Source organism: Mesoplodon mirus (assembly GCF_964341445.2).
Source record: "Mesoplodon mirus genome assembly, chromosome: 14".
In the NCBI taxonomy this organism is placed as follows: Eukaryota; Metazoa; Chordata; class Mammalia; order Artiodactyla; family Ziphiidae; genus Mesoplodon; species Mesoplodon mirus.
The window spans coordinates 45,921,018-45,931,905 of NC_138990.1; the positions used below are offsets into that span (position 1 = coordinate 45,921,018).

Genomic DNA, 10,888 nt, shown 5'->3' on the forward strand with positions numbered 1-10,888 from the left:
CCTTCTTGATTACTGCAGTAGCCTCATAGGTGGTCTTCCTTTCTATCCTCAATCCGGGCTAGGCAACTAGGCCAGATTTCATCAGTCTCTGTCTCAGTATCAGCCAAAGGCCTTCCACTGGCCTGCAAAGCCCTATGCAATCTAAGCCCCTCTGATCTCATTTCATACTACTCCTACCTCGCTCCCCAGCCACTCTGGCCTTTGTGCAATGGGTCCTATGACATACCCGGTGTGTTCCACCCCAGGGCCTTTGCATTTACTCATCTCTTTATGTATAATACACTCTGCCAGATGTCTTCACAACTCACCTGAGCATCTGCTTCAGGTCTTGAATCAAATATCACTTTTACAGGGACTTCCCTGGTGGTCCAGTGGTTAAGAATCTGCCTTCCAATGCAGGGGACACGGGTTTGATCCCTGGTCAGGGAACTAAGATCCCACATGCCACAGGGCAACTAAGCCCGTGCTCCGCAACTACTGAGCACACGGGCCACAACTAGAGAGCCTGTGAACCACAACTAGAGAGAGAAGCCCGTGCACCGCAATGGGCGCAACTAAGACCCGATGCAGCCAAAAATAAATAAATAAATATTACAAAATATACACACATATATATATATCACTTTTACAGGCCCTCTCTGCTTATCCTTTTAAAAAATGCAGTCTTCCCTCAAATTTTTTCCATCTCCATCCCTGCTTTATGTTTCTCCATAGCAACTATTACCACCTAACATACTGAATATTTTACTTATCTTGTTTACTGTCTATCTCCTCTCACCAGAATTTAAGCCACATGATGGCAGAAGTTTTTGTCTGTTCTGTATGCTGCTATATCCCCAGTACCTAGAACAGAATCTGGCAGAGGATAGCACCTAATAAATATTTGTTGAAGGTATAAATGAATGTCTGTCTTCCACACTAAGCTATAATCTATGAGAGCCGATTATCACTGTATCCAAGGTACTAGGCATAGAGCAACAATTAATAGATATTTGTTGAGTAAGTGAACTGATTAATTAAAAGGACAGTTCATGAGGGGAACTGTAGTGAGGGCAATGGTATAGAGGTGAGAAAGAACAGGAATATTTAGGAGGAAAAAAAGACTGATGGTTATGGAAGGTTTACTTCAGGGCAATAGCAGACAATGCACCTGGAGGGATAACATGGTATCAGATTGTAGATTTCATTGCCATATTTTAAGGGTTGTTTTGCACCTCATAGGCTATGAGCAAAGGAGTGGTAATGATGGAAACATTGCTTTGCTCTAGGAACATTGATCTGGTAACCAGTATCCAGGATGAGACTGGCAGTAGGGAGAACAGTGAGAAGGCTAGGACAACAGTCAGTGTGACATGGAAATCCTTTAACTGAGGTGCTTCAAAGCTGTGGGAGCTGAAAAGAAGGGGACAATGAAAGAGCAATTTTGAAAAAAGAAATTAGTAAGATTTTTTGGCCCGAATTTGGGGGAAATAATGGTCCATAGCCCACTGATGTTTGGGTTTTGAGCAGCATTATCTTGGAAAGAGTCATAACATTAACGTAAATAGAAAAAGCAAGAGGAACAACCAGTCTGGGGGCAAGGTCGTAAGCTCAGATTTCAGAGTGTGGTTTTGAGGCAATGGGAGATGGGCATGTGGATGACACTAACCTGAGCTAAAGCAGAGTAGTGCCAGCTGAAGCCATGCCCATAGACTGCATCTCTGAAGTAGAGAGGAGAGAGCAGAAGCAGGAGCTCAAAGACCAAACCATATAGAATATCCACAATGAGGAAATGAAAGAAGCGAGAGGAGCCAGCAAGGGACAGGAAACTTATCAGAGATGTAGGAGGAGACACAGAAGAAGGCAGAGCCCCAGAATTGAAAAGACATGAAGTTGGTGGAGCTGAACAGAAAGAAGAGGAGAGATTTAAGGCCCAAAGTCTCTTCCCAAAACACAGCCTGATATTTTTCACTTCATTCAGTCATACTGCCTGAAATTCTGCCAGTTATTCCTTTTGTGTTGGTTAAGAATTAAGAGGGTGAAGTATTAATAGTTGTTCGCACTATAAGCTGAATTATAGGGTTTTAATTAGATTGCTTTCCACCTAACCCGTAGGGATGAGATAATTTTATGGAGGTAATCATTTTTATTAGAAATGTTTAAAGGAGAGGAAGTGAGAGGTAATTTTGGAGTTTTGACTGCTTGGGGAACACTATGGATATTTTGGAGGGCAGAGGGCACTGGGTAGAGGAATGAGAAAATAGGGTTCTAAGGGGCTGAGAAAAGAATGTAGAAAGGGGATGGAAGGATTCCAATAACAATTTCCAAATCTTCTTAGAGGGAGGACCCTGATTTACCCGCTTCCTCCCAGAGACAGAATGAAAGCAATTTCTCTCTTTACAAAATTGGGAGGAGACAGGATAGAAAGAATGATGATGATGATGATGACAATGACATAGCACTTACCACATGCCAAGCACTGTTCAGATTAAATATTTAATCCTCTTAACAACCTTAAGAGGCAGAGACTATTATCTCCATTTTACAGGTAAGGCAGGTGTGCCCTGTTAGCCTACCCTTAGGCCTGCAGAGTCTGGGGTTACAGGGCAGAGAGGACAGGGGTATAAAGCAGCTTCTCTAACTGGAAGCCCTCTACCTCCCACCACGAGACGTCTGCCCTGGGGAGGACAGGCAAACAAACGGGGCCAGAGGCATTTTTAGTCACATGTAGTATGTATGCCTTCAGCTGTGGGGAGGGAAAGCAGGATATTACCTGACATCACCATGAAAGGAGGTGAATATCAACTACGGATTTGGTCTGTTTCTACACTTAGATTTTAAAGTGGAAAGGGAGCTGGTGTGTATAAGGAGCAGACACAGTATAGGCACTGAACTTGGAGTCACAAGACAGGTCTGGACCTCACAGGTTGACCTTGGGCAGGTTAATCCCTTTCTCTAGGCCACACTTTTCTCAATTACAAAAGGAAGGCATTGTATGAGAGTTAAGTTTCTGAGGTCCCTTCCAGCTCAAAATCTGTATGATTCTAGAACCTGGGGGTTGGGTGTGACAAATTATGATCTCTCTCTCCCACTGCATATGTTGGAGAGCGTGATATTTTGGGTATAAATATGCCAATGTCTGCCGTCTGTATGTGTATATTCCAGCTATATGACTAAAACTTTAGTTGTTTGTGGATAAATAAGGGATGCTTCTTGGTTTTCTCCAGGAGAGACCAAATGGCTCTGTGACACAGTAAACTTCTAAGATCACTGACTCAACGTATGATGGGAGGGCAAATGATTCCAGAAAAGGTTTGAGTCTGTCATCATTCTTTAGCATGGTTTTTAAATTTTTTTTCCATTTTTTTTTTACAACCAAATTTAATTTAGTCTTGACCTCAACCCTGTGAAACAGTACAGGATTTTACAGAAGAGGGAAGAGACTCAGAGATTAAGTGACTTGTCCAAGATCACACAGCCTGTTAGAGGCAGAGCCAAAACAAAGATCTAGGGCTTCTGACTCCTGGCTTGTATGTTCTTCCTAGTTCTGTGCTGGATGTTAGAAGAGACCCTGTGCATGGAAAATGGAGTCAAAAAGGGTCTGCTTCTAAAAGGCCAAGTGGAGGCCCCTGGCCAGAGGATGCCAGCTGACCTGCTTGCTCTATTCCCATCTCTGCAGCTGCTGGCTGCACTGTCATCTCATTCAGAGCAGAGGCGCAGAAGGCTTAAAGATAATGGCTATTTCAAGAGCCACTATGATTAGAATTAATTAGAATGTCAGAGGGCAGTGATAAGAAGTAATAACATTCTGGAGCCTCTGGCAAGATGTGAAAGCTGTTTACTAACTCTTCTCAGAGCCTAATTTGCCGTCTTTCTTGGGCTCATTTCCATAAAGCAGGGATGGGCTCACACCACCTCCCAGGGTTGTTGTGAGGATCAAAGGAGACAATGAGGTAAAAGTGCTTCAGAAAAGGTACACAAAAGCGTGCTTGTTCATTCAAGTTAACCAACATTTACTGAGTACCTACGATATTCCAGATACTGTGTTAGGAACTGGAGGAAAAGTAAGACAAACAAGAAACAAGGGGCCCAGAATCGCCATTACTATCTCTCCTAGTGCCTTCTGTCTCTTTACCCGTCATGTCTCTTCTTGTCTCGGATCATATGAGGAAGAGTGGGCTCTGCAGTCCTGTCCAATTCCCCAGCTAAGTGCTTCTGTCCCAGGCAATTCTTGCTATGGCCCAAACTCTGGGCCTCCACTGGACCAGCAGAGGGCTGCCTCTGCTATAGTTCATTCAGCAAATCATTAATTCACTTATCATAAGCCAGGCATGGTTCTAGGTGCTGGGGATACAATGGTGAGCAAACATACAAGGTCCCTGCCCTCATGGAGTTCACTGTCTACCGGTGAAGGCAGACCTTAAACAAATCAACGTGAGATAAATATATATTCACAAATCAGGGTGAGGGTGTTAACGAGATGGGGAGAGAGAAGTGGAACTCAATTTAGAAGGACTCCCCGAGGAGGCACGAAGCTGAGGGCCACAAAGCATGAGAAGTCAGCTATGCACGTAGCCTGGGGAGGAGCCCTCCAGGCAGAGGAGTGGGAGGGAACACGGTGTCTTCAAAGAACTGACAGAAAAGCAGTGCAGCAGAGACCAGAGCACGCAAGACAGTGATACTCCGTAGAGCTGGAGTGAGAGGCAGGGGCTGGACCACAATGGGCCTGTAGACTGAGGTGAGAAATGACTTGGGCTGTTCTGGTTCTGTCCTTCCATGATGGTGACGAAAGGCTGGAGGTTAGTTAGAGAAATCTGGCATAGTACAAACCATCAAAAAATTGTTAGCTTTATCTCCTTCACTTTAGGCGACTAACCTCTAAACTCATCTAACCCAGAACCTATGAACTCAGTGAGGGATACCAAAGATTTTCATCCCCACCCCTACACTGATCACGAATCTACAGAAATAAACTAATTCAGTGGTCGTTGTGCCTGTTGCACACGGACTCTTTAGTTTGCTCAGATGGCTCACATCTTTGGGGTGCAGTATTTACAACTTAAAACCTAGAAGGGAAGGTAAATGTACACGGGTAACAGTAGTAAAAGGAAGAGATAATAAGTCACAAGACAGGTAACAGAGAGATAGGATTGAAACAATAAAGTTCTTTCAATTCCATGTTATAGGAGGCATTGAGTGCTCCTTTGTTACGAAAACCAACATCATGAAGTGGTAAATTATAAGGGATGCAAACCTGTAGGAGATCACAGGAATCGAGTAGAAATAGGTGCTCTTATGCCCTGCAAGTAGCATGTAAATTAGGGAGGTAAATTGGTACTTTTGGTAACTTTCTGGAAAGAAAGTTAGCAATATGGATCAAAAGCCTCAAAAAAATTCGCTTTGACCCAATAATTCCACTTCCAGGAATCTACTCTAAAGAAAAAAAAAAGATTTATTTGTAGATTTAAAGATAAGAATTTTCATAATAAGGTCATTATACTATCAAATGATTATAAACAATTATCCAATCTGGATTATATAATTACATTATGGTACATCCTCGTGATGTAATAGTATTTAAAGGAAGTTTCTGAAGAACAGTAATGACTTTTGGAATGTTCAAGACATCAATTTAAAGGAACATGCCATCTAAATTACAATATGATAGGATAAATGCTTTTACAGAGGAAGGTGAGAACAATTGAGGGAATGAAGGAAAGTTTCCTAGGAATACTGACATTTGATGTAGGTCTTAAAGCATGTGTAGGAGCTTCCCGGCAGAAGGGAAAAAAAGGACCAAGTGGAGACCCCTAAATTCCGTAAAAGAAGACTGAGAAGGTAATATACCTCTTGAGAAAGGTTTGTAGCAAACATGCCTCTCATACAGCCACGGTCTGCAAGCCCCGTTATCTTTCCTTAGGTGAGTCGATGAGCCACGTCCCTGATCGAATGAGTCCCCTCCCACCCGAGAAGGGACTGGCCCTGCAGGATGCACCCGCGGGTGGGGCTGGAACCGACACGCCGCAGCCCTTGGCCGCTGGTGCCAGGCAGATCCCTACGCTCAGGCTCCCGCGAGAGAAATAAGTCCCTCCCAGACCTACCTGCAGCGCCAAAAACGGACCCCTAGTGTTGACGCAGTGCGCAGGCGCAGTCGGCGGCTGGCCCGTTTCCGTGTGAAGTTTCACACCTTGATGGAGGTTGCGTGAGGCCTCCGCAGCTGAAGAGGGCGACTCCGAGGTAGACGCCAGGCCGGGTGGGGGGTCCACACAGAGCCAGAGGGGACCTGGGGAACCAGAGCGTTCCCTCTGAGCTTTGTCGCCTTGGTTCTCCCAAGCCACAGCCTCCCAAGCGCTCCCCCGGCCCTCTGGGGTCCTGCTCGCTGCTACCTCTCTGATCTGCCCCACAGCTCCTCCTTTATCCCTTGAGTCACCCCTCTGTTCTCCCTGAGGGACAGAGGTGGGAGGGTTTGAAAGGGGAGGTAAGGAGGAAGAAAGTCTCTGGCCTAGGTGCAAGCACTGCCTTCTGGCCTGGCTTTTGGACGCCTGACTTCTCTTAGGCAGCGCAGGGTTTGGTCTGACTTGTTTCTCCCTTGCGAATTGGGGATCTCCATGATTCCCCACCCAAGCTGTTCAGGGGCTGGGGCCCTGCTGGTCTTTCAAACCCAGTAATGAGCTTGGACAGGCTCGGGGCTGTTTACTTAAGGTACCAGTAGCTCTGGACAAAATCGATCTTGATGCAGGGTTTAGACCTCCCTTGGCTTCACCTCTGTAGAATGTGGGGTGTCTGGAGGTCTGTGTATCTGAAGGACACTGGGAAATGTGAGGAGAAGATGTTTCCTCTTTAAAATTTGAAGGTCTTGTCACCTGCACTCTCCTGCTAGTCACAGATGCCAGTCACTGTTGTCTTAGACTTGTCCCATTGTAGCCACTTACCTGCCTAGCCCCTGAAGGCGATGAGCTTCCTGTCACTGGAACTTCACTTCTCTGTGGCCTCACCTGTGGAAGTTCTCACAAATGCTGCTTCTCCTCTGACCCAGATCATGGCTCACGTGGACGAAGCAGCCCGCCGGTTGTCCAAAACTGGATCAACCCTCTATGCAGTGCTGGAGCTTAAGAAGGGTGCTTCACCTGAAGACGTCAAAAAGGCCTACAGGTTCAGACATCAGCCCCTTATTAAATCCTGCAGTTGTCCCCCTTGAACCCTTTTCCGTCTACCTTGCTTTCTGACCCATTTTTAAATCCCCAAGCCTTCCCTTTGGGGCCAGGTGGGGCCATCATCGTCTTCAGTGTGACACGGGGAGGAACGTAGACTTGGGCCGCTTGCCTCCCTCCTTTGTACCACATCTCATGCATTCTTTCGTCCCCATCTAGAGACCTATCCCTGTCATTCATCCTAACCCTCCCTCCCCAGCCATTCCCATCCTCTCCCCACCCTCCTTTGGGTATTGCTTGGGTAGGAGACTGGCCTTGAAGTATCATCCAGACAAGAATCCAGGGGACCCTCAAGCAGCAGAAATATTCAAGGAGATCAACACAGCCCACTCCGTACTGAGTGACCCTAAGAAGCGGCAAATTTACGACCGGCATGGCTCATTGGGAATATATATATACGACCACTTTGGCGAAGAAGGCGTCACATACTATTTTACGCTGAATAGTTGTTGGTTCAAGGTACACAATTCTTCCTAGTATCTTAAGAATAAGGAAGGAGGGGCAACCCTCCTCTCTTAGGACAGCTAATTCTCCTCTCCTAGGGCAAATGCTTCTGTTGTCTCATATAGCAGGTGCTGGAAGGATTGAGGGAGGGGAGCTTGAATGGAAATACACAAGAACTTCCGGATTGAAGCCATTCTTTCCCACCTTTTAGATGCTTGTCCTCCTGTGAGCTCCGCTTACCTGTTGCTGCTGCTGCTGCTGCTTTTGCTGTGGAACACTTAAGCCACCACCCGAGGAAGCAGCTAAGACAAAATATGAGCTGAATGTCCAGAATCAGCCTCCAAGTTCAGGTGAGAACCACAGGCAGGGACTGGGATAAGAGCTGGAATAGGGATGCAGGAGATGGTTGGGGGTGAAACTGTGAACTCCCAACTATGGGAGTCTCAAGTCAGTATTGGGGCAAAGTGAAGAAAGAGAAGGGGATACACTTGGTTTCTGAGTTTGTTTATGCCACACACTGACAGTTTGAATGTGATGTTGGCCTCCTATGACTGTTAAACTTAACGAATGGGGTGGGAGTTAAGGAAAAGAATGGGGTGGGGGAGCTTCCCTGGTGGCGCAGTGGTTGAGAGTCTGCCTGCCGATGCAGGGGACACGGGTTCGTGCCCCGGTCCGGGAGGATCCCACATGCCGCGGAGCGGCTGGGCCCGCGAGCCATGGCCGCTGAGCCTGCGCATCCGGAGCCTGTGCTCCGCAACGGGAGAGGCCACAACAGTGAGAGGCCCGCGTGCCGCAAAAAAAAAAAAAAAAAAGAATGGGGTGGGGGACTGTGCCTAGAAAAGGCAGTAGTCGAAGACAAGTTAGAGGATGCAGTTCTTTGCATTTACTCAAAAGAAAGGTAAAGTGCCTGAGATTATCCCCTAAAGTGTGGGTTGACTGACGTTCACACCAGTGCCACCTAGTGATGTGAATGCATAACTGCAAGGTAACCATTTTTTCACTAGTGGACTAAAAACTTGTTACTAAATGTTTACATACGTGTTTTTCAAATTCCATTACAGGACACAGAGAACATTTTAGAAGAGGGGAAGATAATTCTAGTGATGATAATTATTAAAAGATGAAGAAGAGTGAGGTATGAAAACTGAAATGCCGCAATAATTAAAGGGTAAGAAAAGGTTAGACACTAACTTCAGATGAGTCATTAGTGGAAAGTTTATATCTTTATAGTATGGACTCTACAGGTATTTGTATCCTTACCTATAGGGGGTTGGCTTTAAATTCTGGGTGATCATTCCTTCTGGTTAATAAGATGCCATCTTCTTCTGCCCTTAGGTGCTGACCCAGTGTGGGTGCCTTCTGCTGCCCAGTCCGCTGGACTCGGTGAAGAGAAGAGCAAGTAGCCCTGTCCTGACATTGACTCTGATTTTCCCCTCTACTTGTAAGACTCCCATCTTCAGAAGCATCGATGGCATCCATCCCAGTGAGGATGCCATCTTTGTCCTTGATGGTATAACTGACCTTGGCCATACAGGGTCACCCAGCTATTCTTCTTTTTAGCTGCAGTCCCAACTTTAATCTGTTAGAGAGCAGCCCTCATATCCCTACCCTTGTGAGGTCTTAGGCAGTGATGACAGTCTTTTCCTGAGCATTCTTTTTCCTGTGCTTTCCTTGGGATTTGAGCCAATGTCAGCTGGTAGGGTCAGCCACTTGCGATATCTCCATCAGGATCCTGATAACCAAGCTGGATGGATCCTGTCCTGGAGCTGCCATACCAGCTAACCCTTCTTTGTTGCAGTTCTGTGTACCAAGAACTCTTAGTGTCAGCCACATTCCTAAGCGAGTACACCTTTCTGGGGGCTGGTCTCATCTTCTTCGGTGCCCATGCCTTTGGCATTGCCAGCCTCATTCCATACCACCATGAGACAACTCAGGAAAAGTATCAATGCTTTTGAGGCTTAGGGGTAGTTATCCCACCTTTGGATTCTCCCTGGACTGCGGCTGCCAGCATAGCACCCATTAGCAGGGCACCTGTGGGTTGACTGAAGTTCACACCTCAGTGCCTGCCTGCCTCCGTCCTTTTGACCACATCTTATGCAAGCTGATCACTATATGTTTTGTTCTTAAAACTGGGGCATGGAACGTGTGATAGGGTGAAGACTGCACTTTTACAGACCCTTTCCCCACGTGTGCCTCGTCCCACTGTCTGTTTCGTATCCTCATCACACCATTTCTCGTCTACGCAGGGTCAGAGTCTAGTAACTCCTCAAACTTCTCTCTCCTGACTGGGAGAGGGGCTAAGGGATGTCCGTGAATAAAAGAGCTTTTGTCCAATCCCAGTGCATATGTCGGGCCCCAAAAAGACACATTGTGGGGCCTCCCTGGTGGCGCAGTGGTTGAGAGTCCGCCTGCCGATGCAGGGGATACGGGTTCGTGCCCCGGTCTGGGAGGATCCCATATGCCGCGGAGCGGCTGGGCCCGTGAGCCATGGCCGCTGAGCCTGCGCGTCCGGAGCCTGTGCTCCGCAACGGGGGAGGCCACAACAGTGAGAGGCCCGCATACCGCAAAAAGAAGAAGAAAAAAAAAAAAAAAGACACATTGTGCCTGGGATAGAGAAGAAGTAGGAGAAAAAGATAGAGGACCAGTGTGCACATCTGAGACCAGCCTGCCTTGGAGAGCAGGAGTCCAGGACAACTGTGGAGCTGGGGCAGAGGCTTCCCAGAGCCTTGTGATGATGACTTTGTCGGTGCTCTAAAATTTCCCTGTAGACTGATTCCCCTGGTGCCCGAAATAAGTCCCTGGCATTCAGGTCCTTTCTGACCAGCTCAGCTACTCTCAATTTCCTAACAAATTTAAAGTCCTTGGAGTGGTTCCAGTGATGTGTTCATGGACCAGAATCCCACACTTTCTCAGGGGCTTGCTCATGAGGTAGTCCCAGGGCCTGGCACACCTGCCAGCTCCAGCCTCCTGGGCTGCTTTTCCTAGGCGGATATAAGAGAGGTCTGGGCAAAACCAAAAATGGGTCCAGAAGTGTTGAACCAGAGCCTCTGTCTCATCTCTGGTGCCCTTATTGTGAATCACAGGGTTCAGAGGAAGAGGGCCAAGGTCACTGGCTAAGCCTCGGAGGCAGAAACTTTCACTGACTGTAGGTCTGGCAGGATCTTTCCTTCCACCCTGAGCCATGGATGGTACCTCTCATACAGGCCGGTTCAGATTCTGTGTCACTGCCCTGAAAGAGGGGCCCAGGCCAGAGC

The 10,888-nt window shown here is 47.1% G+C and overlaps 1 protein-coding gene across 1 annotated transcript; it reads left to right on the forward strand.

The window, feature by feature from the left end:
* Nucleotides 1-7,018: 7,018 nt before the first annotated feature.
* DNAJC5G (DnaJ heat shock protein family (Hsp40) member C5 gamma) lies at nt 7,019-8,751 on the forward strand (the record flags this gene model as incomplete). Its single annotated transcript, XM_082642386.1, is given in 5 exon segments — nt 7,019-7,131; nt 7,436-7,649; nt 7,846-7,860; nt 7,864-7,984; nt 8,696-8,751. Coding segments are annotated over 5 exon segments (519 nt in total).
* Nucleotides 8,752-10,888: the final 2,137 nt, after the last annotated feature.